The 24,844-nt window shown below is 41.4% G+C and overlaps 9 protein-coding genes and 1 pseudogene across 12 annotated transcripts; 3 read left to right on the top strand and 7 right to left on the bottom strand.

Annotated features, from left to right (window-relative positions):
• The first annotated feature begins 153 nt into the window (after window positions 1-153).
• Window positions 154-633, top strand: LOC132786138 (uncharacterized). Its single transcript, XM_060792571.1, has one exon. The coding sequence runs from the start codon at window positions 211-213 to the stop codon at window positions 580-582; it is 372 nt and encodes a 123-aa protein (XP_060648554.1). The 5' UTR covers window positions 154-210; the 3' UTR covers window positions 583-633.
• On the bottom strand, window positions 570-3,372 carry LOC132786130 (uncharacterized). Of its 3 annotated transcripts, none has more exons than XM_060792559.1 (3): window positions 1,584-3,372; window positions 1,329-1,529; window positions 570-1,250 (listed from the first exon to the last, which is right to left on the bottom strand). In XM_060792559.1, exons 1-3 carry the CDS (start codon window positions 3,274-3,276, stop codon window positions 634-636), a joined length of 2,511 nt encoding a protein of 836 aa, XP_060648542.1. In that variant the 5' UTR covers window positions 3,277-3,372; the 3' UTR covers window positions 570-633. The 3 variants fall into 3 exon arrangements, 2 of the variants coding, with proteins under 2 accessions (XP_060648542.1, XP_060648543.1); XR_009632412.1 differs by having other exon boundaries at window positions 1,109-1,250; window positions 1,329-1,525; XM_060792560.1 differs by having other exon boundaries at window positions 1,111-1,250; window positions 1,306-1,529.
• Window positions 3,373-3,692: 320 nt separating this feature from the next.
• LOC132787535 (delta-1-pyrroline-5-carboxylate dehydrogenase, mitochondrial) lies at window positions 3,693-6,371 on the bottom strand. The gene is made up of 4 exons (XM_060794639.1): window positions 6,186-6,371; window positions 5,737-6,106; window positions 5,281-5,532; window positions 3,693-5,223 (listed from the first exon to the last, which is right to left on the bottom strand). The coding sequence occupies exons 2-4, from the start codon at window positions 5,814-5,816 to the stop codon at window positions 3,744-3,746; spliced, it is 1,812 nt and encodes a 603-aa protein (XP_060650622.1). The 5' UTR covers window positions 5,817-6,106; window positions 6,186-6,371; the 3' UTR covers window positions 3,693-3,743.
• A 365-nt stretch (window positions 6,372-6,736) lies between these two features.
• LOC132787536 (venom acid phosphatase Acph-1) lies at window positions 6,737-8,640 on the bottom strand. Its single transcript, XM_060794640.1, has 7 exons — window positions 8,339-8,640; window positions 8,157-8,252; window positions 7,950-8,078; window positions 7,754-7,867; window positions 7,545-7,682; window positions 7,056-7,460; window positions 6,737-6,998 (listed from the first exon to the last, which is right to left on the bottom strand). Exons 1-7 carry the CDS (start codon window positions 8,486-8,488, stop codon window positions 6,834-6,836), a joined length of 1,197 nt encoding a protein of 398 aa, XP_060650623.1. The 5' UTR covers window positions 8,489-8,640; the 3' UTR covers window positions 6,737-6,833.
• Window positions 8,641-9,851: 1,211 nt separating this feature from the next.
• Window positions 9,852-14,299, bottom strand: LOC132787537 (cell adhesion molecule-related/down-regulated by oncogenes). 2 transcript variants are annotated; one of them, XM_060794642.1, is made up of 5 exons: window positions 14,207-14,299; window positions 12,227-12,428; window positions 11,864-11,979; window positions 11,577-11,790; window positions 9,852-10,692 (listed from the first exon to the last, which is right to left on the bottom strand). In XM_060794642.1, the coding sequence occupies exons 2-5, from the start codon at window positions 12,324-12,326 to the stop codon at window positions 10,049-10,051; spliced, it is 1,074 nt and encodes a 357-aa protein (XP_060650625.1). In that variant the 5' UTR covers window positions 12,327-12,428; window positions 14,207-14,299; the 3' UTR covers window positions 9,852-10,048. The 2 variants fall into 2 exon arrangements, with proteins under 2 accessions (XP_060650625.1, XP_060650624.1); XM_060794641.1 differs by lacking the exon at window positions 14,207-14,299 and adding an exon at window positions 13,892-14,173.
• A 736-nt stretch (window positions 14,300-15,035) lies between these two features.
• On the bottom strand, window positions 15,036-15,500 carry LOC132787542 (protein chibby homolog 1). Its single transcript, XM_060794646.1, is given in 3 exon segments — window positions 15,036-15,116; window positions 15,177-15,368; window positions 15,371-15,500. Coding segments are annotated over 3 exon segments (324 nt in total). The 3' UTR covers window positions 15,036-15,114.
• A 133-nt stretch (window positions 15,501-15,633) lies between these two features.
• On the top strand, window positions 15,634-17,318 carry LOC132787539 (uncharacterized). Its single transcript, XM_060794643.1, has 5 exons — window positions 15,634-15,770; window positions 15,831-16,201; window positions 16,256-16,765; window positions 16,820-17,004; window positions 17,060-17,318. Exons 2-5 carry the CDS (start codon window positions 16,046-16,048, stop codon window positions 17,262-17,264), a joined length of 1,056 nt encoding a protein of 351 aa, XP_060650626.1. The 5' UTR covers window positions 15,634-15,770; window positions 15,831-16,045; the 3' UTR covers window positions 17,265-17,318.
• Window positions 17,289-18,288, bottom strand: LOC132787540 (vacuolar-sorting protein SNF8). Its single transcript, XM_060794644.1, has 3 exons — window positions 17,715-18,288; window positions 17,516-17,662; window positions 17,289-17,460 (listed from the first exon to the last, which is right to left on the bottom strand). Exons 1-3 carry the CDS (start codon window positions 18,182-18,184, stop codon window positions 17,319-17,321), a joined length of 759 nt encoding a protein of 252 aa, XP_060650627.1. The 5' UTR covers window positions 18,185-18,288; the 3' UTR covers window positions 17,289-17,318.
• A 131-nt stretch (window positions 18,289-18,419) lies between these two features.
• Window positions 18,420-24,650, top strand: LOC132787534 (protein dispatched). Its single transcript, XM_060794638.1, has 7 exons — window positions 18,420-19,197; window positions 19,270-20,265; window positions 20,326-20,417; window positions 21,269-21,808; window positions 21,864-22,502; window positions 22,562-23,548; window positions 23,607-24,650. Exons 1-7 carry the CDS (start codon window positions 19,042-19,044, stop codon window positions 23,806-23,808), a joined length of 3,612 nt encoding a protein of 1,203 aa, XP_060650621.1. The 5' UTR covers window positions 18,420-19,041; the 3' UTR covers window positions 23,809-24,650.
• LOC132787541 (uncharacterized) lies at window positions 20,284-21,254 on the bottom strand (annotated as a pseudogene).
• Window positions 24,651-24,844: the final 194 nt, after the last annotated feature.

The raw sequence follows: 24,844 nt of genomic DNA, 5'->3' as shown, positions 1-24,844 counted from the left end.
CGCGCACAGCTGATGCGTTTGAATAAATGCGCACACATAAGCGAAAGTAAATTCAGCATATGTCAGCATATATGTATTTTATTGTACAAATCAAAGTACAGAACTTAAATGGCACAAGTCACTGCAAATTCAGCAAATGCTGCTCTATAAATACGAAGCATAATTACCGCATTTAAATTAGTACTCGTTTTAATTGAGAACATTTAAACAATGAACTCAGTTTCGCTCTCGTTACTTATCGTCTGCAGCTTGGCACTGGCTCAGGCAGCCAGCTGGCGTCAATATGAGGATTACGTGGAAAGTGACGAATACGTCCGTCCAAGCTGGACACACAGACACTCGGAGATGTGGCCCTGCGACGTCGCCGATTATCCCGCTGCCCACTTGCTGATACACAAGGTGGAGAATCGTTTGGACAGCATTGACAACGAGCAAATGAGAAAAAATATTGTGGATTACGTTGTTGATCGCTTGAGACAGTGCAAAACAGATGAGCAAATGGACGAGCACTGCGTAAAGCGATCCATAGGCTATGCCATGTCCTTCATCAGTCGTCACAAACGTCAATATCAGCAATACTAAATGTATATTCAAGAACCATATAAAAATAAACGAAAGCATAAAGAAAACTAATTAAATAATTTTAAAAGATTGATGTGAGACTGCTGCATGTGGTTGCGCAGTGTGTGCTTGATGCTCCTTCTCCAGTTTGCCAAATTTACTACGTATATACAAATGATCTTTGATGCGTTCCTTTCGCATCTCGGGTAGCCCATAACGTCTCAGGACATCACGTCGTTCAAAAATCGACATGGTGATATCCTGACAATCCTTCGACGACTGACAAAATGTCCAGCTGCCAAAAATTGTATCGATGCACCCACAATTGCGACAAAAGCCAATAAAAGTGCCCATCAACTTGGAGCCCAGTTTGCGGCAAGAAAACGAAATAGGACCACCGAGAGTGCTTACAGCATGTCCAGTGAAAATCCAGTCGGAAATATTCTCAATCAGCTCATGTGGACGAGGAGGCAGTGTTTCCTCTATGGTAATATTGAGTGCCTTTAGTTCACCTTCCTTGAAGCGTTCTCGTATTTGCGATGGTGTCAATTTGACGCACTGACGCCGCACTCGAGGCTGGGCACAGATGGGTTTGGGTGCCTGATTGATCACACGATGTTCGTCTACAATGTTGATGCGCACGCCGAGCAGCAGCGACTCCCAGGAGCCTGTTAATTCACAGGGAGCACCTGTTTCAGAAGAGAGTAGGAAGTGCAAGTGTTTAGCGGATTAGCGGACTCAAACCTCATCGATGGTTTTTGGCTAACCGTCAGCAGGTTCGGCAAAGCAGCAGGGCAAGCGATCAGCAGCCCACATTTCCACCGCGCGATTAAAGTTAGTGTCCTGCATGGTTTGTAGGCGAGTTAGAATCTTCTCCAGCATGGGAGCTACATTTGCTGGTGGCTGTTGCTGCTGCTGCACTTCCGGCGTAATCTTGTTTGGAGTTTGATATCCGATGGTCTGGCTTGCTTTTTAAAAAGTCGCGTAAGCTTAGTAGTTTGCTTAAATCTTGACTAACTTACCCGAGTTGCTTGGCAGCGGATATAACTGCGAGCTGGAGCCACTGGAGGTGGCAATACGTTGAGCCATCTCCAAGGGCAACACATTCAGCTGCTTGGCCATGTTGTCAATCATCCGATTTCCCAACTGCTGAGGAGGTTGTTGTGCTGGCTGATTAACGAGCACCTGAGGAAATCCAATGCCAGTCGCCTCCAAGCCACGTTTGTGCACCGCTTGATGCTTCGCTTGCAACACCTTAAGCAAGTGCAGCAGCTGCTTTTGATTCTTATTTAAAGTTGCTGCATTTGTCTTCTCACTTTTCGACTTGGTCTTCACATTGGTCTGGCGATTGTCGGAATTGTTAATAGGCTCCTTTTGGGCCACTTTCTGCTTGGATACCAAGGGAATATCGTTCCACACCATCTGTCGCTGCTTTGAATTGTTTATATAGTAAGGCTTGGGTCCTCCATTCGCAATCTTCTTCTGCTTGTTCAGCTGCATGCAAGCCTCGAGTGCCTGAAAGTAATCATTGCCCTTGTCCGACTTCCCATCCACTGTGCCCGTCAAGCTGGCGGAGTTTTTCATTTCCTCGCACTGACATTGCGTCAGCTTTGCAGGATCAGCAGCTAAGGCAAAACGAGAGGCGTCACAATGACACTGGGATTGTGTATTTGTTGTACTATCCACAGCCAAAGTGGGTGACTTCTTGGCATCGCAGTGGCATGAGGATAACTCTTTGGGTAGCGACTTTGCTGGCGCCTTTAGTATCTCGTTGAGCTTGGTCTTGTATTGCTCATAAAGACCGCCAGTCTTCACATCTTTGGAGATCTCTCTAGCTAGTATATTCCTCGACATTCTCTTGATATTGTCAACCTTGCTATTAAGCTTGTCGTTTGATATTAATCCTTCCCTTTCGCGATTCATCTCATCATCGATGGCTTTGACAAAGTCATCCATTGTGTGAGGTTGCTTTAGATTCTCCACCACATTCATCAGCTCGTTCAAGGCACTTAATCTAATGGGTTTGTTGCTGAAGAAATTGGTTCTTTTCGGATCTGAATTGGGTTTCTTCCAAGCGCTAACAAACTCCTTGTAGACGCGATTCAACTCGGCAATGCGACGCTCGGCGGCATTTTGTTCCTCTTTATTAGTTTTACTCAACTCTGATTTGTCTTTGCTGGGCAAATCCATTTTAAGTATAACCATGCCTTTCACTTCAGGTTCGCTGTGCTCCTTGTCTACTGGTTTAACTTCTAAATCCTTGGGCTTTTGCTTGGGCACACATTTGAGTTCCTCTATCTGAGACTGGTCGACTTGCTCTAAACTGGCAACTGGCGATGTGATTAATTGTGGTCTTTTTGCTGTCAAGTCCTTCTCTATTAACGAGGATTTAACTCCACTGCCCACATCAGTCTTGAGACTTTTCGGTACTATGGAATCCCCATTATCCTCCTCCGCCACCGCTGTGTGCTCAGCTATTAAACCCCCAGCATGTTTGGCTTCATCGCCCACTTCCTTGACACGATCCCGATAAGCGTTATAAAGACGATGCACATCTATTCTATTCTTGATATTGCTTGCCTCATTGTGTGGTAAAGTATGTGATTGCTTTTGCATTTTGTTGGCATCGCTGGGCATGAAACTGAAGCAGAGGAGAAGCAGCAGACAAATGATCGTTAATTGAATTTTGCGCTGAACAAAGCGCCAGCCAAACATTTCATGTTGTTCAACATTTGGCAAGAGCAAAAGTAGATATTTATTTCGAATTATTTAAAAGTAATTTTACGACAACTTTTGACAACTAAAGTCGAGAAGCAAAAATTTGAAATAAACAAAAAGTCAAATACGAATATTAAAAAAATATTTCAGTACTAACATATATTCAGGTCCCGATATCTAAAAACTAAGAACTGAAGAACTTTTAATAGGCTTATAGTCTTAAGAACAATTGTCACCAAGTCACCAAAAGATCTCTTTTTGAGTTGTAGATGCTTAAATAAATGAACAGACAGCCCGAAGAATAAACAGCAGAATATCAAGTATACGTAGACATTAAAAAACCTCTTCAATTTGTACTTCTACTATATCCTTCTCCTCTAAGCTTATTAACTCACGAAATCAACACAAACTAATATACTTTAAACACTTTTAATTTTGAAACCACATCAGTTATTATAAAGAATTTAATGCTCAACTTTCGTAGATGTCTCTCGTGACTCGAGCGTGGCTCTCTTCAACTCATTCGAGCCTAACTCCATGTAAGGATAGTAAATATTCGTATGCGGCACGAGGGATTCCTTTAAAATTTGCGGCGATGTCCAGCGCAACAAATACTGTGGACTACCCATCTTCTCATTGGTCCCAGAGATGGCGCCGCCGCCAAATGGCTGCTGACCCACCTTGGAGCCGGTGCACTTGTCGTTGATGTTCAAGGTGCCCACATTGCATCTGAAGGCATCGCAGGCCTGCTTGATGAACTTGCTGTCTGTGGCAAATACCGAAGCAGTGAGACCATGATTGATCTGCGCCACCTTCTCCATGGTCTGTTCCACTTGGTTGTCCTCGTAGACATACACACAGAGTATGGGGGCCATTAGCTCATCCTTGCAGAGGAAATTGTCCAGGTCATGCACCTGCACAATTGTGGGATCTATGTAATAGCCTTTGGTCTTGCTGCCCCTGCCTCCGATGAGCAGTTCACACTTGGGATCGTTGTGTATGTACCTGAGGTAGGTGAAGATGCGATCGAAGGCAGCCTGATTGATCACAGCCGAGAAGAAGCAATCACAATAGGTTGCTTCGCTTACAAACAGCTGTTGTGTGATGTGTAGCAGTGGCTGCTTAATGCGCGACTCCCACATCGACTTGGGCACGTACAACATGGAGCAGGAGGAGCACTTCTGTCCAGCATACTCAAAGGCTGCTCGAATGGTGCATGCGATGACATCATTGGGATCGGCGGAGGTGTGCACAAAGTGAAAGTTTTTGCCACCACATTCGCAGGCGAGACGTGGGTAATGATCATAGATGTCTATCTTATCGGCAACCATGCGCCACAGTATCTTCAGCACACTCGATGTGCCCGTGAAGTGAATCCCTGCCAGCTTGGAGCTGCGCGTCACCACTTTGGAGAATGTTGTTGGCCTGGCAGGTACAAAGTTCACCACGCCATCGGACACACCTGCCTCACGCATTGCCTGGAACACATACCAGTTGGACAGCAATGCTGAATCCGATGGCTTCCACAGCACTGCGTTGCCCATTAGAGCTGGAGTGTAAGCCAAGTTGGCTGCTATGCTGGTGTAGTTAAAGGGCGTGATGGCGGCCACAAAACCATTGAGGCCACGCAAGACCATTTGATTGCGACACACATCCGGATTAAGATTAGCGGGCTCATAGTTGGCCAAATCGCGCAGATAAATCGGATTAATGCGCAGCACATCAACAAGTTCGGCGACGTCCATGTCCGCCTGCATTAATGTTTTGCCCTGACCCAGCATTATGGCAGCCACAATTTTGAATCGATACTTGCCAGCGATCAAATCCGCTGCCTTTTCCCAAATGGCAATGCGTTTGCTCAGCTTGACTTTATTCCATTCAATTTGTGCATGGGCAGCCAAATCAATGGCATCTTCGATTGTGGCAGCACTTGCATAGCTATAGCTGCAATATTGTATTCATTTAAAATAAATCAAATTTACTAATGTCATGTTAGTTTACCGTGCTATATAGTGATCTCTATTGTAGGGCAGTATTTGCACCTTGTCGCACTCTTGATACATTTCCACATCGTCTATTACTATGGGCACAGGCTCAATGCGATTAAGAATTTGAGCCAGCGCCAGCTTCACTTGTTTGCGTTCCTCTGAACCCGTTTTGTAATCTAACACCTTTTCATTATAAATGGGCATCAGATCAAAATATTCCTTTTCGATTGCATAGTGCGAATGCTGGCGTCCCAGCGACGGCAAGCTGAAACATTGAAATTTAAAAAATAGAAATGCCCGCCACTTTGCAACAGTTGGCAACGCGAACTTTGAAGATTGCATTTATCGATATCGATTAATTCACGCTTTCAGCTGTTTAGTTTAACAAATTGCACCGGCAGCGCTTGTTTTGTTTATGCAATACAAAAAGAAACTGTTGCGTTTTGTTTAAAATAAAAATGCAACTTACGCGCGTTTTGCTGAAACCACGAGCCTCTGAAGTGCTGACAGCCTATTTGAAACAGTGCCAAGAGCCATTTTGGACATCATACTTCGTTAAGGTGCGTAAAATGCAAGCAATAAAAAAGTATAAAAATAAAAACAACGAACCAAAAACAGACCCCCAAAACGTGCTTAACAATAAATTTGGAATTTAGTTCAAGGATGTGCAGAATGATCAGCGTGGCATGTCACACTTCAATTGGACACTGGACACGGGCACAAACTATCATATATTGCGCACGGCCTGTTATCCGTATATGAAATATCACTGCAGCAAACGTGAAGTTCAGGATCTATCACTGGAAGACAAATTCTTTCGTTTCCTGAAGGTGATCAACCTGGGTAAGTCAAGGGGATGCAAATGTATTTATTTATAAGCGTATGTATCAATCGCCAATATTCATGTCACAGGATTACCAATGCTCTTCTATGGACTCGCTGCAATCCGTCTAATTAGCCATACAGAAATTGTTCGGGTCAGTGAAAAAGTGGAGGTGCCAATCTACTTTCTTTATGCGGAGGATAAGGGGTCTAGATTTTGAATTTTTTGGAATTTTTTACAAATACTATGTTCTGAAGTCTGGTGCTTGGGAGCAAAATATTTGTTCTGATTCTAAAATGTACATTGTAGAATTTGTTTATTGTTTAACAACAAATACATAACAGCATAACATTACATTAGTAGCTACAGCATCAGCATTCATTATGTTCAGCAACTGCTACATCCAAGGGCCTACGAGTTACATACATATATGATTTTAAGTATATGTTATTTCTTCAGCGATAATAATATATTTTTGAGCGTTTAATCAATTTTAAAACCAAAGAAATGTTAGAATAATGATTACATGAGTTGTTTCATTATTTTTTGAGTTTTATTCTTTGATCAAGATTACTGAATTGCGTTTCAAACTTAATTTATGAGAATTACCCAAAATAAATTAATATCGTTGAAGAAAACATACATATAAAGGTTTAAAATCGTTTTTTTAATTAATCCTCCATAAAGAAGGATTATGGTAAAAGAAAATTATTATTTTCGGTTCCTAGAACATCTCAAAAATCCTAATTCTTGCAATCTGTTGTAGGATTTTCGCAGGCTTCATCATAGTTGTCCAACAGCAAAGTGTTAAATGTTTGGGCAAATTGTGATAGCGAGCAGGGTGCATCACAGTTGGGTATGCTCAACTCCTTGGGGAACTTGTCCTCGCTATTAAAGTAATAAACCAACTAAAGAAACAGTTCGTTAGTATTGAATTCAATACTGTTAGATAATAATTGCCTTACCTTAACTTCGAAATCTCCATCGCTAAATGATTTGCTATTATGCAGTTCAAAGACTAAAGCAGCTGCATATTCCGGCAGCGTTGCGGTCTGATCAATAATGCCCAGTGAGTTCATAACATTGACAAGCGTCACATCATGTCCAGCATATAGAAAGATTTTGCGATCTGGATTTAAATTCTTGCGGCGTTTGTTTTGCATTTTCTTTAGAATCTCAGTGAGAAATGCGCCGCCTTTAATACGCTTCATTAGATGTGTTTCCGTAAATAATGCATAGCTGCGTTCCACTAAGGGTCTCATTTCCTCGGGATATATATTCTCAGTCCAATCGGGTAGCGCCAAGTTGGCTTCCTCTTCGGTCTTTAATGTGGTATAAAGCAGCTCCACATCCAGTACATTGGAAATGTTCTAAAGTAGTTATATGTATTTTAAATAGATACAATATACCGAAAACTGTGTACACTTGGTATACAAATGTACTATACTGCTCACCTTGCCCGTATTCTTGGTCAGTCGCTTGTAGAGCGCCTTGTTGTCCTCGTTCAGTTTCAGCAACTCAGCTGACGGAGATTTATAAAGCTTTTGTAGAATATTCTCATACTTAACGCACGTCTTCTTTTGAGCCAACAACTGCAATTAAGCAATCATTAATTAGAGTACAGTCTTCTATATGGTAATTGTAATGACGGGGGATAATTTACCGTGTCATCGTTGCGGGCGAGGGTGTTTATGGCCACGGGTTGCCAGGGTATGGGCAGCACATTGTTGTTATCCAGCGGTGGCATTAGGCCAGCCAAAACGCTCTGGGCGCTCATCTAAAAGATAACTACCAAACTGATAAGACATCAAGTTTCTTCTTATCACCGCACAATCATTGTGTTTTCATTTTTGACGCACCACACAGCGTTCCGCAGCCGAGCTCAGGACATGCACCTGTTGCTGTGTGTAAATGCTGTTCGAAGGCAACAATCGATAATAACGCATGCGTAAATTTCGACCCAGATTGTAAGCCTGCAGACTGCCTTTCTGCAAAAGAAAGAAAGAGAGAGCGTATGGAATGCGCTTTCGTTAAAACTTAACGAATCGATCAGTTGTTATGCTTACCGGTGTTAGTGCTCCGAGTCCCTCTGGCCAATCGTGCGCCGCATGTGGATCATTGGGATAGAAGCCACTGGGGTTCTTGGCACCATGACGAAACAGCTGTTTATCGTTTCACACAAAACGGCAAAGCAAAACAAAATAAAATACTTAATGCGCATGCTACTTTTGGTATTTAGTTCACTCACAATGGATATCATACGGAGCTTTTTCAAGCCCTGCTCGTCGTTGCTGTCGCCAAACACGAAATACGCCATCATAACGAAACATAATGCGCTGCCCAATAATATAACTGATATTTTGGTGCCACGCCGCGATTTGCAGTCGAACGGTGACATCTTGTAATTGTTCGAATTTGCTGCAGTTTATTAATATATACGTAGTATATGGTATGCACTAGAGAACTACACAAAAAATATTTATAGCCTCAAAATAGTTGTTGTTTATTTCATGTGGATTTTTTCTGTTTTGTTTTTTTTGCTGTTCACGCGAATAAGAAACAGAAACAAAAACTCGCATAACACGTCTAACGACAGCAAAATCAACGCGGCAACTGAAATACCATCAATAACAGCTTGAGGCAAATCGCTGAGAGCAGCACTTCAATGTACGAAGAGAGCAAACAGAGAGTGAGAGTGTAGTGAGAGACAAGCAGTCGACAAACATGTGCTAATAATCAAATTATGTGGATGTCGGATAGCAGAAACCCCAGTGCGAAATTTAGCACAGCACTGAGAAGGTGTAAATGCTGAACGGGAAAATACCCTGTATGCATAAGGTAAAAAATATATGTTTTTTTTATTTGAAGATGCAACAAGATACCACAATTGGGCAAAATATATATGAAATATGCATAGACATATAGGTTTTGACACTATATACCATCAAACATGCCTTCCAGGTTCTGTCGAATCGTAGACTAACACAACTGGCAAGAGGAACTCAAAATTCAATCGGTTTTATTTGAGGTCTGTGATGTGTTCACTTGACCCTCGTCTTGTTTCTTCTCCTCCTCCGCCTCCTCCTCCTCGGAAGATTCACTTGCCGGCTCCTCCACCAGGTAGCCTTGCTCTGCTTGATAGACATGATTTTGTTTGCTTTTGGGTTTTGACACTGCTGGTGATGATTGCCTCACATTCTCCACAGTTTCACGCTCATCCTCGTGCTCATGCTCGTGTCCGGGATTGGGTAACGAGTGATGGCAATGGCATTCGTTGTGATCCGATTCATATTGAATGAAGCTCGGTCGCTGATACCATTGAACCATGTGGCACACATTGCCGATGACCTCTTGCTCTTGTTGGTAACAGTTCTCCTCGGGCATTACCAAATAATTGTTAGCCGCATTGTAAGGTAAAAACATGATCGATTCAACCGGATCGGGCATTAGATACTCGTAATACTCAATGGTCGTGGTGCGATATCTATGACTCGACATTGTTAATCTTATTGGCTGTCAATTGCCTCGATGGGTTCGTCCTGATTCACAATGTTGAGACGCAGGCGCAGAAAGTAGACACGGATCTGGCACTGGCGCAGCAAATAAAACTGCAGATGAAGTTGAAAGATCATCGGTTACCAGTGGAAAACGACAAACAAATCCGTGAATATCAAACAGTTTGAATGCGTTTTTCGATTGCAACTTTTCTCGTTTTTTCTTTCCTTTTATTTGTTGTTTTTTTGCTTGTTTTTGTGGCTATATTGAGGAACGCTGGGCCGGAAATGAAAGATCGTAACTAATTTTGAATTTCATACGTAACGAAATTTTGAACTAAACGAATATGTTGCTAGGAATCACAACAAAATTTCTCGGTATGCGGTAAATTTATTGCTAAACTTAAAACTTAAAGTTAAGTACAGTCTTTGGTCCCCAAAAAAAATCTTTTTAAGCAACTAGGTCAACTTCCACCTAGAACATAACGTTCCGTGTCCAGCTCCTCATCCGAATACTGCTGCTCCATGCGTTCGCATTCGTTGCGCCTCGTGCAACGTTTATAGATCATATAACCACCCCAAACACTCAGTGGCAACATCGCCAATCCCACGGGCATGAGAAAGAGCAGCAGGAAATCCCGTGGATCGCTGGCATCTTCTTGCACTAGCTCATCACTGCTGCCATAATCTGCCCAGTAGTCCACTTCTTCTTCAGGTGGCACCACCTCCAGAAATGCCTCACGTATCTTGTGTCCCCGGTAGCTAATGGCCACACAGGCATAGAATCCCGTATCCCTCAATTGCACACTGTTTATTATCAGCTTGCTGAGATAAATCTGTGGATTGACGAGCTTCTCGGGAGGTGTGGCGAGTAACTCATAGGTTCTGCCTCCATAGCGCACAATGTGTGTGCTAAAGTTGGAGGTGCCCAAGGCGGGTTGAGGTGTTTCAACTGCTGCTGGTTGTCCAGGAAAGCGTCTGCGAAACCATTTGATTGTGGGGTGCTCTTCGCTGTGCACGCGGCACTGAAAGACCACACGACTGTCCTTGGTGGCTGTCTTGTTGCTGGGATAGGCGTCCAGGAATTCTGGTGCAGCCAAGGAACTGTCTGAAAGGAGCAAAGAATCTTAGATGAGATTTATTTAGCTTATCAATCGATTGGTATTCTTTAAATATCTAAAAATAGGAGTTGGGGTCTATATTTTAAAAAAGTATTCAAATTGTATAATTATCTTAGACTCTTTAGAGATCGATTTTCACTGTTTTTTTAGGTAAAGGCTTTAAATACTATTTAAAATGTAAATTGCAAATAAAGAAGTATCGTTGTCTCACATACTTCTTTCACAGAAACCTAGGTAAACTTTTCTTACTTTTTTTGACAAATTTAAAGAGAAAGAACTTTAAAATTACTTAAAATATAAATAGCAAATATGAATGTAGTGTTGTCTAAGATACTTCATTACTATTCCTAATATTTACAGTTAAGCAGAAGTCTGTCAAACCAAAATTTATATTCTCACAAAAAGCATGTTTGATTTAATTGCTTTCAACTGATTCTTGATTTATTTAATAACATTTTTAAGGCAATTAGAACAAGTTAATATCGATAATATACTACACTTGTTATGCCTTTTTTGAATTTAAATAAGCACTGATGATGATGCCTAATTATATTGCTTTTAATTTACATTTTCATTAACCCGTACTTGAAGGTAAATTTATAGTTTCTAAGGAATTCGATTCAATTTTTAAGCGATTTCTTTAAGAAGCAAGTTATATTCTTGACGTCATAAATTGCGGAACAATCTCTTATCTAATAAAATATATATGTTCTGAATATCGGTGATATATTGTATCAACAATATTGTATCTACAATATATCACCGATATCTACAATATTGTATCTACAACATATCACCGAGGCTGTATCTTCAATATTGTATCTACAATATATCACCGATATTCAGAACACATATTAAAGGAATCACTTACTTTTAACATCCAGCTGATAGGTGCGAACAAGTTGCACATCCACTGCTTGGGTGGCATCCAAGACATGCGGATTAATGCTGCACTTGTAGAGGCCCGAATAACGCTCAGTTACATTGCGTAGCCAAAGTTCGGATCGACAAAGACTCGACTCACAAGGCAGAGCTGTCCAATCATCAGCAGATTCCAGCTGATAGCAATTGTTGTCACTGCATTGCTGTTGGAGAAAAAAGTATATAAATTACTTTCAAAAATTAAGAAAACTAGTTAGAAATGAATTGAATTCCCACCTTGAAGAACCATTGTATCTTGATCTCGGCCAGCTTGCGCTCATCCACCAAACCCGTGAGGTTGCACTGCAGCTTGACATCGAAGCCGGCACGTTGTTGTATCAGCTCCGTGTTCTCTATTCAAATTTCAATCAATGAAAACAATATTTCAAAAATCAAAAACATTCAACGAAAGTAAGGTGAAATATCTTATCAAATTGCGTTGCCAAAAAAAAAGAGAAAAACAACAAATAGATAAACTAGGAAACATCGCATTGATTGATTTTTTACTATACTTTAAGTTTCGTATTTCCAAGCGAAAAAAAAAACTTGGCAAAGTGTGGGAATTTAAGTTAATTGTTTTTGTTTTGAAATTTCACTCACCTGCGGTGTCAATAAAATGAGCAAATGCTTCTGTTGGTTTCAAAATGCCAATTAACAACAACCAGATGGTCACTAAAAGTGGCTGCCACAGCTGCTTCATGATGATTGCGAGTGATTGTTATCAATTATTTATTTAATAGTTTGTGCACATTTTCCACGCTCATTTCAATTCTTGAAATATAGTTTTTCAATTAGCTAAATTCTGCAAATAAAAATGAATTTCACTTTCGCATTAAATTTCAGAAATTGGCAGCAAAATACAATACGTAGAATTCATTATGATAGAGAGAATGTGGAATTCAGAATAGAACCGAGTTTATAGTGGGTAACATTTTATAGTATATTCGAATTATCGCCCCGTTTTGCCCATTCACGAAATGATCGATTTGAATTTAATTTTATAGCAAACTTTTAGTGCTCGACGCCGATCGACGTTCGCTGCTCAGGTTGTTATTTATTTATTGATTTATCCATTGCATTTTTCACCGCTTCGCACACATTTTTCACACATTTTATTGGGGCGCTGCCTGGCTAGCTAGCTGAGTGTACAATTTTCTTTTGTTTATTTACTTGGCCATTTAAAGCTGGGTGATCCACATACAAATAGAAGAGCGCACACACTTAGATACAGTTGTATGGGTTCACTTTCAGATACACACGTATGTACATAGGTGTAATAGCACTTTGGGTATATATAAATCCTTGGCTCACACATAAATTATGGCATTTTGCTTTTCATTATTATTAAATAGCAAAGAGAGACCCCATTTATATGGAGCAAACTGAACAATAAATCATCGATACGATAATGCCCATTTATCAAAAACGAAAAAAAAATCGTAGGTTGACTGAAGATTGTGGAAATTAAGAGTTTTATTTTTTACACAACACCCACGAAAACATTAACTGGCATTCCGTCGTAGAGCACACATTTTCAGATATTTTCAAAACTATATCATGCGCAATAAAAGAGGCGAATTACCCGATGCTAATTTTGACATTTAGCAATTAATTTTCACCTTTTTTTTTTTTTTTTGTTAGGTGTCTCGTTGTTGCCATTGTCGTTGACGTTGCCGCTGTTTCGCATTTGCATTTTTTGATAATTTAGATATTCAACATGTGTATGTTTAAGTTTTTTTTTTTTTATTTTTGTTGAGCTTGTTGTATCTGGAACGTTGCGCTGCACGAAACTCGCATAAAAATACAATGATCATCGATGATAGCAACAACAACAGCAACAACAACAACAGATTGTCGGGGGTTTGTGGTCTGTTTATTTAGCTGCTCTCCACATGATCAATTTTTGGGCTTGATTTATCAATGTTGCCCCCATTTGATTGGCATTCACTCAATTGATTTATTTGCTATCATTTATTAGGTAGCCGACGCTCGTCATTTCATTCAAAATACACATATATATTTACTATGTGCATGATTGACAATTTGTTTATGCCGAGCAACACTTTTTTTCTTTACTATTTTTTTTTTTCATTTTTCGAAAATTACGCGCAGTCACCACAATGGACACACGATGGACTTCAATGAGCGACAGTTGCTTAGTTTTGCGTTTTTTTTTTATAATCACTTTGCTGATATGGTCAGTATTTCTGTTTTTTCTGTTTTTTTGATTGACACTTTTGTGCTGATATAGACGACTTTGGTTACCTAATGCCAACATCCACACATAAGGCTGAAACGTTGCAGTTTATTTGTTTGCGCATTCGAAACCGCATCCGAATAGCATGAAATTATAGCGAATGCAAATTCAATTCTTTTTTTTCTTCTTTTTGTTATTATTATTTTTAGCTGTTGCTATTATTAAAGTAGGTCCCTTTTTTATTGAATACTCTATTGTATATTGTATTGTTTTGTGTGTTGAGTTTGTTTTGTATTAGATCGCTCGATCGTGTTTATTGTACGTCCGCTCGGCCGGGTGGCTATCAACAAACTACTGTAATACACGAATCGAACAAGTGTTACCCCTCGGAGGTGCCTCGGCGGCGTCGTTGACGATGTTGCTGCTGCTTACAGCCGGCTGTGGCTGTTGCTGTTGCCACTTCGTGGCTGGGAAACAACTAAATAAGTGTATTTTATAAGCAGTTACGCTTATCGCATATCAATATAAATGCGTAAATATACAGTAGTCGATATAGTCAGCAGATATGAACAACCAACTGCGACTATGTACACACAACGCACACATAGTCAAAGATTAGACTCCGATCGACCCGAAATATATTTCACCCTCTCACAGTTCAGAGTGAGAGAGAGAGAATTCGAGAGCTTGGTAGCTTTATTTAAATGTGGTTGTGCCGGGTTCGCGGCCACCCTCGATATTTATTTTGGCTGCCTTATGCACGGTGGTGTTATCGCCAGCAACTGCAGCTTATCACAAAAAACCCCGCACTACACTCACATATAATAAATAGCAGGGAGCCAGAACAGCGGCAGAGCTCATAGTGTGTCGCTGTTGCTGTCGTTGTGTTGATGGCGTCTATAGATTGCTGCCAATGGCGACAACCCAAATGCTTACAATTTGACCAAAGCTAGCACGCGGCACTCACTCCCCCTTCCCCTCCAGCTCCCCCTCACCCAACCCACATTCATTCCAACGCACAACGCGAAGCGAACAAATCCAAATTAATTCCCAATGGGCTAGTCAACAAAGCCAAACCGATCCGTCGATGGCCAGCCAAGGTAGTTGCACTGTTGTTTAGAGCTCTTTGCCACTTGATAACTTCCAAACAGCAATATAAACTGATTAGGGTGCTTTATATCTACACATATTGTGGCGATAAAATAAAAGAATGCCCCACAATAATCCCAATAAAACTTGGCATATGATACATAGATTTTATTTATTCGAATTCTCTCGTTTTGTTTGCGAATTCTGCAAAAAGTAAACAACTTTTAGTTTTTGTATTTTAATATATTACTAAGTGCTACTTACACTTCTCCTTCGGCTTCAGTTCATTCAGTTCTGTGGCATGTTCGGCCAGCAAATCCAGCATCACCTCAATCTTAAGATTACACATGTTATTCTCCTCCTCTAATGCCCGAAACTTTTTATTCAAACGCAGCATATCATCGACGTCGCCTTTGCGCACCGAATGCATCCAAATGCCATCGGCGAAACGCAGTTTTTATTGCCCAGATTAAGGGATATCTTGCGGAAATCATCAATATCTTCGCTAACAACCGGAAAACCAATATTACAGCGATTTACACGCGCTGGAATCGGTTTCGATTCGAATTTCTTGTTGAACAGCGGCATCACAAATGGACAACTGCAAGCGGAATAAAATAATAGCAAACACCTGACCACAAAGGAACACGTTGCCAGGACAACCAGGACAACATGGTGTCACAACACAGCCGGCATTAATTGTTGTGTGTACTGAGCTGTCAAAAAAACAGACTGACAGCAGACAGCATAAAAAACAAATATATACAAACCAATTCAATAATATGCTATATAACATTTCGAAAAATTAACTCGTATTACAATTATGACACAGGAGGCTGATAATTATGTGTTCTCCAAGTGCGTATTGTATCTCAACCATTCTCGACTGTAATAAATAATTAAATTATTTTACTGCAGTTGTGCCGAGCAGGTGGCCGACTGTGTGGAGCGACTTGTGCGACAAACCAACGAAGATTTGAGGAACTTTCGCGAGGAGCAAAGTGGACTTCGAGCACATATCTCTTCCATACTGGATGAGAATCGTAATCTGAGCACTCAACTGGGCAAATACACCAGAATGCCTTACGCCTCGGACATGGAAGAGCTGCAGCAGCAGCTCCGTTTATCCAACGATGCGCTGGTCCAGGCCAAGGCACAGATTGATGCACTCAAAAAAGGATCGACATTGCCTCAACCAGATCAATGAATGCTCACAGCGCACCATCAAGAACTTGGAGACTGAACTGCAAAATTATCGTCAGCAATTGTCCAAAGGCAATCAACAGCAAGTGAGTAAAGTAATCAATATAAATGTGATTAAAGTCTTCATATTTAACTTTTAGATGTACGACAAGTCAATTAAAATGCTGGAGCAAAAGTTGACTTTACAGCAGGAAGACATACGCACACAGGCTAGTGTCATCAAGGCGTTGCATCAGCATAAAGTACGAGATGGCGAAAGGATTGAAACACTGCAAACCGAGCTCACTAAGCGACGTCAAGACAACGAGAATCGCGAAGAAAGCCAAGCCAAGATCGCAACAATGCAAAAGCAGCTAAAGGAACTAGACAGAGCATTGAAATATACTCAATCCTTGCTGGAGAAGAGCACAAAACGCGAAGAGACGGCCATGCGCAAGGTGCAAGAAGCTCTCAGTATTAACGAGGCTACCGAGCGTGAGAAGATTGAGGCGGAAAGGTTAGCCGAAACCTACAAGGAGGAAGCTACTCAGCTGGCCACCAATATTGGCAACGTTATGGACGAAGCCGCCAAGCGTGTGGATAACGAAGTCGATCAGCTGCGCTCGAAGCTATCGAAGAAGGATAAAATGATACAATCACTGCGCGAAAAGGTTTGTTGATTCCCCAATTTACTAGCCATTGTCTAAACATTAACTCAACTGCAGCTTAACCATCAAATTGCCGAGAACAAGTCCATGATGGAGTCTATCGAAGCGCGCTACAATCGCATTAGTCTCAAGTATGAAGAGACTCTAAAGCAAAATGAGAAACTTGCAGCGCATGTCGAGTCCTGCAACAAGCGTGTTACGGAAATGGAACAATACGCTCAGAAAGAACATCACTTAACGAGGTAAGCCACATGTTACTTTTACATAGAAGTTACATATTAACTTTTCGTTACATAGCAAAAAGAACTACGATCCTCAGCTTGAGGATTACATGCAGGCCAATAAAAAACTTAAATCACACTACAGATATCTGCTGCATGATTTGACAAACAGATTCGAGGCGGAGTTCGAAAATGTGCGCAAGGAAAACTGTGATCTGAAGGCCGAAAATGAGCTACTCAAAAGTGGCGCCGCTGGCGATGGCATTGGCATATTGAAATAGTGAACATAAAAACTTATATTTTATAGTAGTTAAATAAATATGATTTAATTTCAACTATGTGGCAGTAAGCTGTGCATTGCGACCGGGAAACAAACTGGGGAACCAGTAGCTGGGCTCATCTGATTGCTTATCAATCCAGCAGAGTCCCTCGCCCAAAACCTTGTCCAAGGCCTGCTTGGCGCGATAATCAGTCCAGCTGCAAGGAATACGAAAGTTATTGACATTCGCAGTTTAAAGCAAATTAGGCTTACCCCAAATCCTTCATGAGCTGAGTTTGCGTAACGCAGCCTAATTCTGTATTGGATGCAGCGCTGAGTATGTTAGTTTCCTCCATGCTCAGCTCGCCTGGGATTGATTGCACCATGTATTTGCCTTTCCCCAGCTTATGTATAACAAACCTGCATACGAATATAAACATTAAGTCCAACTTAATTGAAATGGCTAGCTCACCCGTTGCCAAAGATACTCAGTTTCTTGGCGGCCATCAGTATGTCCTCCTTGGTAATCTCCTGATGCACAGCACTTTGACCGCGCGCAGCGATTAAACGCCGACGGAGTTCATCCAGTTCCATAAGACCGCCAGTTTTGTGATTGGCTGCCAAACAGACTTCAACAACCTGCACACTGAGCTCATAATAGAAATCTCCCATGCCGAGCACACTCCAAAAACCTTTGCCAGTAGCCAAGGGATCCACGCCAATGGCCGCACACATCTCCTGGAACTGCTTACGGAATTGCGAATTTTTACGAATGTCTTCCTTGTGTTTCATAGCAAACTCTTCCAATTTATTGCGAAAAACTTCCATTTGTTTGGTCATTTGTTCCAATTGTGATTCCTGCAGATCAGCACCCTTATCCTTGTATTTCTCAGCAGCTAACTTTTGTTGCTGTATGGCACCCAAACCCACGCGACGCCGCATTTTCGAAAGGAATTGTATTTATATCTTTCAGAAAATTGTTTTGTTTGAAAAAATAATAAAAGCGAAGCCAGCTGTTTCAATAGGCGATGACTATATCCATCAGCTGATTGCAACTGTAGCCCTGGCAGAATATAAAACAGATATCGATAAGACATTGTCCTAGGTATCTATCGATATCAAGGCAAAACCACACTTTGGTATATCAAATCGACGTTAAAACGGTTGTCATAAAATTTTTGCTAGTGGTCACACCGTGACACAGGTGTTCAATACAACAGAAAGCTCGTTTTAGAAGATAATAAAAAACAAATAATGAATAAAATTCATAATATTCAATTAACATATTATTTTGGCTGCAAAAAACATCGATGTTTGCCATAGAAAATCGATGTTTAACAATTTTTTATTCATTTCGAAGTTTTGTTTCTCAGCGTGTGGTTTATTTCGCGTGTGTTTATTTAAACAAACAATGTTAATTCATTTGACGACCTCCCATCAAGAGAATTTTGTATACGAGAACCACAGATGAGCTAAGAGAAGACAGAAAAATAAATTAGAAAAAACTCATAAAGGCAAGAGGTCCAGACAGCAGTATCTATAACATAAACAACAACAATAGCACTGCCCCCGCCCCCTCTGCGTGCTCAACAAAGGACATCCGCCATCGTATTACACACACACACACACATGCATATAAGAGCCATCAAGGTTATTATGTGAAGAAATGCTGTGACTCCAATTTTGTTGGTGCACTGAACCAAAAAAAAAAAAAATATGAAATCAAATTGAATGCATTGAAATTGCGAATCGAACGAAGACGAAGAACGAAGGACGACGAGTGTTGCAATTGCCTCGGCATGTTGTGCTTCGACTCGGAGAAGATGAATTGGTATTATCATGTGTTGGCACGTCGACCGTATCTGGTGGTTATTTCCATAGCCGTCTATTGTGTGGCCTGCATTATTGTGGCACTGATATTGAACGACCTGCCCGACTTCAGTGACCCCACCTTGGTAAGTAGAGTGTCCCCAGCACAATAAATCATTTCTACGCATGCTCATACTATCTACACACACGCACCACAGGGCTTCGAATCGCGCGGCACTGCGATAGGCAAACGTTTGACCTCTTGGCATAATCTGATACAGGAATGTGATGGCAATGGCGCCTTATTCTCCAATCCATCGGATCTGCTGCAGAAGCTGCGGCTGCTTCAGCATGAGCAACATCCTAGCCACAAGCGGCACAAAAAACAGCAGCGGCGCAAAAACAATAAGCAACGCAAGGAGCACAACAAAGGCAATAAGAAGAATCAACACGATGATATGGCCAACAAAATGATGGTGCTCAACAAGCGACTGAAGGCCACCAAGCGACCGACTCCAAGTGAGAACAAATGGCTGGATGGACAAATACGTGACTACGAGATCACCAACGACAGCAACAGTAGCAACAATGGTGCATCGACCATTGAATATGGACACAACACAACGTTTGTCGATGAGGATGAGCATCGTGAGCGTATGCAGAGCAAGAGCAGCAGATGGCGCATGCTGAAGCAGGCAACGCTTCCCAACGATTTGGGTTGGCCGGAGGCCAAGGCGGCGAAGGAATCGATTGAGGGCTTTTTCTGTGATTCTTCGCCGCACAAACGTTATGCTCATTTTGTGGTGCAACGCATTGGACCCAATGCCACCGATTCGTTGTTCGATTTGAATGGCATGCTGGCCATGTGTCAGTTACAGGAGCAAATTAGTTCGGTGAAAAGCTATCAGGCATTCTGTGAAAGAAGAAGGGAAGAAGAAGAAGTATTGGCATCCAACTGTTGTCGGCCTTGGTCGTTGCCCAATTATGCCACTTTGTTGGCCAATAAGAGTTCGTGTTTCGATCTGAACACAGAGGATGTTGCCCTGCTGCAAACGCTGCTCATCAATTGCTATGAGTATTATCACGATCTGAAGATTGACATGAACTGCAATACCTTAAATCGTTGCTATGCACCTGAGGAATGTACGCGACATGCGGATATTGTGTTCAGTGTGCTGAACTTTCTCAGCGACTACGGCTTCATTAAACCCAATGTAAGTAGCTGAAAGCAGTTTTAACAATTTGCTTTACTAATGTACTTTACTGCTTTGCAGGACACAAATGTTTATTTGAAGTACGCCATGATTTTTGTGCCAATTGCACGATCTAATAGCATCCTGCCGCTATTTCACGAATGGGAACACGTGTAAGTTTCTAATATCTACGCAATGTATAACGATCAATGGGTCCTGCAGGCATCTTGCCATCCTTGGCAGTAACTAGAGCTGGCACACACACTTCCTCAAAGTATGTGCTCAAATCATATTTGCGAAACAGCTTGCGCATATTCTCACGAAATTCGTCCAACGACATATCCTTGGGAATTGGTTTCTTTTTTGTAAAAATTATCGCCCAATTCTTGCAGACGATTGTAATAATTTCCATAAGTCGTTTGAATATCCTTCGATTGCGTTTTGCTGTCAGCAGAGTCGCTAGGTTTAATAGTTTTCTGACTAATCAGCGAAACGTATTCATCAGGTGAATAATCCGACCAATAAATAGTTTTACGCAAGTCCTTCAAGTAAGCTTCAACTTGATCGTAGCGCACTGGAGGACACTCAAAAAAAGAGTTTGTAAATCTCTTCGTTGCACCACTTAGTCCGCCTCAAGAACTGACGATAATCCTCGCGCCAATCCATGGCATATGGCCAGGTGCGTGTCTTGATCTCAATGTTATTCACCTTGAGATTGTTGGCACAGTGGCCAGAGATTAGCGCTGGATCGGTTTGGTAACGAAATATCTTCTTTGGCTTGTGACTGATGCCATCATGCATGTGATCCACAAAGTCCTTTTTGGTGACAGTGCGCTTCACAATGCATTTGGGCAGCAGATCATTGACATCGACAGCGGCCAAGCGTTCGCTGCGTGTTAAGGAAGGTCTTTCATCAGCCATGTTGAATTGAAAGTTTTTGTAACAAAATTTATTTTAAATTTATAATGTGCTAATATCTCAGATTTATTTGTATTAATCGTAACTACTATGTTTATATTTCTAGTGATCTGAGCAACGAACTCGTCGAAGTCATTGGCATGGATTTGGGCTTGGAGAACGAACTTTTTAGCGAACTGCTGCTCACGGATGTTTGGCTGGTTTCCCTTGGCGGTCTTTTTGTTCTCGCCTGCGTCTGGTTGTACACTGGATCTGCGTTTATCACCGTGATGTCGTGCTTAGCCATTTGTTTTTCGCTGGGATTGGCTTACTTTGTCTACACATTGGTCTTTGAGTTCAGCTTCTTTCCATATATGAATCTGTTGGCCGTTGTGGTGATCATTGGCATTGGTGCCGATGATGTCTTCTTGTTCCTAAAGATCTGGCAATGTGTGCTGGCCGAACGTTTCAGTAAGAGCAGCACATTGAACACACAGTCAACGCTACCCACACCTTTGGAGCATAATGAGCACACGGAAACATTGGAGAATCTTATGGCGCTGACGATGCGACATGCGGCTGCCTCGATGTTTGTTACCTCGGTGACAACAGCGGGTGCTTTCTTTGCTTCATATAGCAGCTCAATCATAGCCATCAAATGTTTTGGGTAAGCCTTCGATTGTCTTTATTTAGTGTGTCACTAATAATGCCTATTTTCTTAGCATTTTTGCTGGCACTGTTGTGGTGACGAACTATTTGCTGATGATTACCTGGCTGCCGGCATCGGTTTCAATTATGGAGCGTCTGTTTGCTAGTCGCATGTCCTGCCAGCAGCATCTGTTACAGAAGCTAATCAACGCTTGCAAGAAGTCAATTAATCGATTTTGTGAACTGTTCGAGGAGCGCATCACACACAGCATTATGAACTATGCATTCTTATGGCTAATCATCTTTGCAATACTGGGCACAGGCAGTGCAATAATTGTGTTTTGGTATCCGGGACTGCAGCTGCCGGAGAAACCACATTTTCAGCTGTTTGTCTCACATCATCCCTTTGAGATCTATTCGAAGCTGCGTCATCTGTTTTGGTTTGAAAAGACCCTGCAAGCAGTGGAGAATTTCAATATGAGCATGCGTTTCGTTTGGGGCGTGGAGGCGATGGACGATGGCGACTATACGAATCCCAATTCACATGGCAACCTACACTATGACAATAATTTTAATATATCTAGCAAAGAGTCACAGATTTGGCTGCGTAACTTTTGCCAAAACGTGCGACAGCAGCCGTTTTATCAAGCGACTTTTGCCTTCTTGTTGCCCAACTGTTTTATCGAGAATTTTATACGTTTTATGGAGCGCAGGTAATTTCAATGATTAATGTTTTAAAGACACTATTTAAACTGCTTTCTTCTTCGCTTAGATGCATTGACGACATGGACTCAAAACACACGAACTTAACGCCCTGCTGCGATGCCGAATTTCCCTACGAACCACATATATTTGAGCTGTGTTTACCTCAATGCATATCCAATCTATGGGACACGAGTTTTTATCAGCAAAGCAAAGCGGGTCCCAAGTTTGCTGCTGCACCCAGTCGAACCGATCTTGGCTATTTGGAGAGCAGCAGCAACGAAAGTCTAAGCATGGAGTCGACATCAATGCAACTGCTCGTTAAGGCGCTAATCATTGAGTTCGATTCTAACATAAGCTATAGTACCATCTATAGCAATATGAAAGTGTTTTACGAGAGCGTCGAGAGCTGGTTTCAACAGCAGCTCAGCACTGCGCCGCAGGAATTACGCGGCGGTTGGTTCATCAGTGACTATGAATCTATAATGTTCTTTAGTGTTCAGGATACGCTCTCCAATGACACAATAGTTGCCATCATTTTGGCCATGGCCGCATCACTTGTGGTGCTATTGTGCTTCACACTCAATCTGATCATCTCCATATATGCTGTCATTACCGTTTCCCTAACCATATTCAACACTGTGGCTGTGCTAATTTTACTCGGTTGGCAATTGAATATATTGGAGAGCATTGCCGTCTCAACGGCCATCGGACTGGCTGTGGACTTTAGCCTACATTATGGCATACACTATCGCCTGGCGCCATCCAAGGAGCGTGTGGCAGCTACACAATTTGTGCTGTCTCGCATCATTGGACCGACGGTGATGGCGGCAGCAACCACGGGCTTTGCCGGTGGCATTATGATGGCATCAAATATACTACCCTATATACAGATTGGTGTCTTCCTCGTTGTGGTCATGGTCACCAGTTGGCTGTATGCCACATTCTTTTTGATGAGCATGCTCAAAGTCGCTGGACCGCAGTACGGTTTCATGCAGCTTGGTTGGCCGAAATTGCGCAAACGTCGCACTGCAAAGGCCAACAAGTTCTACGAAAGGTGAGTAAACTCACTTTACTATATAAATGTACAACTAATTTGTGTTTTTTCTGTGTAGAAAACCCAGCCAAATTATTGCTAGTGAACAGCTGCTAACGCCCACGAGTTCAGCTATTGTTGAGATGGCAAATTCGGAGACACATGAACTGGAATCCCTCAATTCGAATAGCCAAATCAAAACAATATCGGGCACAGAAAGTGGACACACTTTGCCTGCGCTGCCCGTCGACTTTGAGCACTCATTCCAAACTGTGCACTAGGATTATATATATATATATACATATATAGTAAGTATATCAATTGGAGCCGTCTGTCTATCTTGTTGCGATGATGCCATCATCAATGGAGCTGCGACAATTTGCATTTTTTATATATACAGGGCAAAGCTGTAAAGCGATCCCCAGCATACATTTATATATACTTATATATAGTACTTAGCACATATACATGGTGCACCAACTACTTTGTTAGCATTAAGCCCAAAAAGCTCAAAGAGGCGACAAGGACAAGAAGTTTGCTCATTTTATACTTTGCTAATATTGAGAGATTAGTTAGAGATATGTATGTTAAGGCATAATAATAGGAGGGTGGGAGGGGAGGTATAACGAGAGAGAGACAGAGAAATCGATCAAAATGTATTAAGCTTGAGCAAATTGAATGACTCTTTTTAGTGTGCTATTTCAAAAAGACTTCAAACAGTTGCAATGCGCTTTTTTACTTATGGTAGTTATTGTAACGTTTTGACGCCCCGAGCCACAAAATTTTTGGGCTCACAAATTGTAAACTGAAGCAATTAGCGGAGAGTACTGGGTACGTCCAATAAAAACAAATAAAAAACATACAAACAAAAAAAGAAAAAGAAAACAGAAAATCTGTACGACTGCATGATGTCGGTATTATTAGTTGATAGAGTTTTTAGTGAAGCATTAATGTATTATGTATTATCGTATGTACTTAATTGTAATCAAAACTATTTATACTCTGAATTTTTATTAGCTGTTAAATCTCGGGCAAACAATGTTGGCGCCGGCATTATAGATTGTATACACTATATACAGACATACATATATGTACTTACCATATATGGTAGTTACACACACACTCATACACTTCTATATATAATGTACGTTGATGTACTAAATGTGTTGTCTATCCTAGTTGTAAACGCGTTCAAAACACACACACACAAAACACACATACAAAAAACACTCACGTTTGTAATAACCATGTAACTGTGATACAGAAGGTGACAAATTGAAAATATTGATGAAAAAAAATTCTATTCTATGTTTATAT

Source organism: Drosophila nasuta, chromosome 2R (genome assembly GCF_023558535.2).
Source record: "Drosophila nasuta strain 15112-1781.00 chromosome 2R, ASM2355853v1, whole genome shotgun sequence".
In the NCBI taxonomy this organism is placed as follows: domain Eukaryota; kingdom Metazoa; phylum Arthropoda; class Insecta; order Diptera; family Drosophilidae; genus Drosophila; species Drosophila nasuta.
Note: the sequence above shows the minus strand (reverse complement) of the source record. Positions and strands in the feature narration are given on the sequence as shown.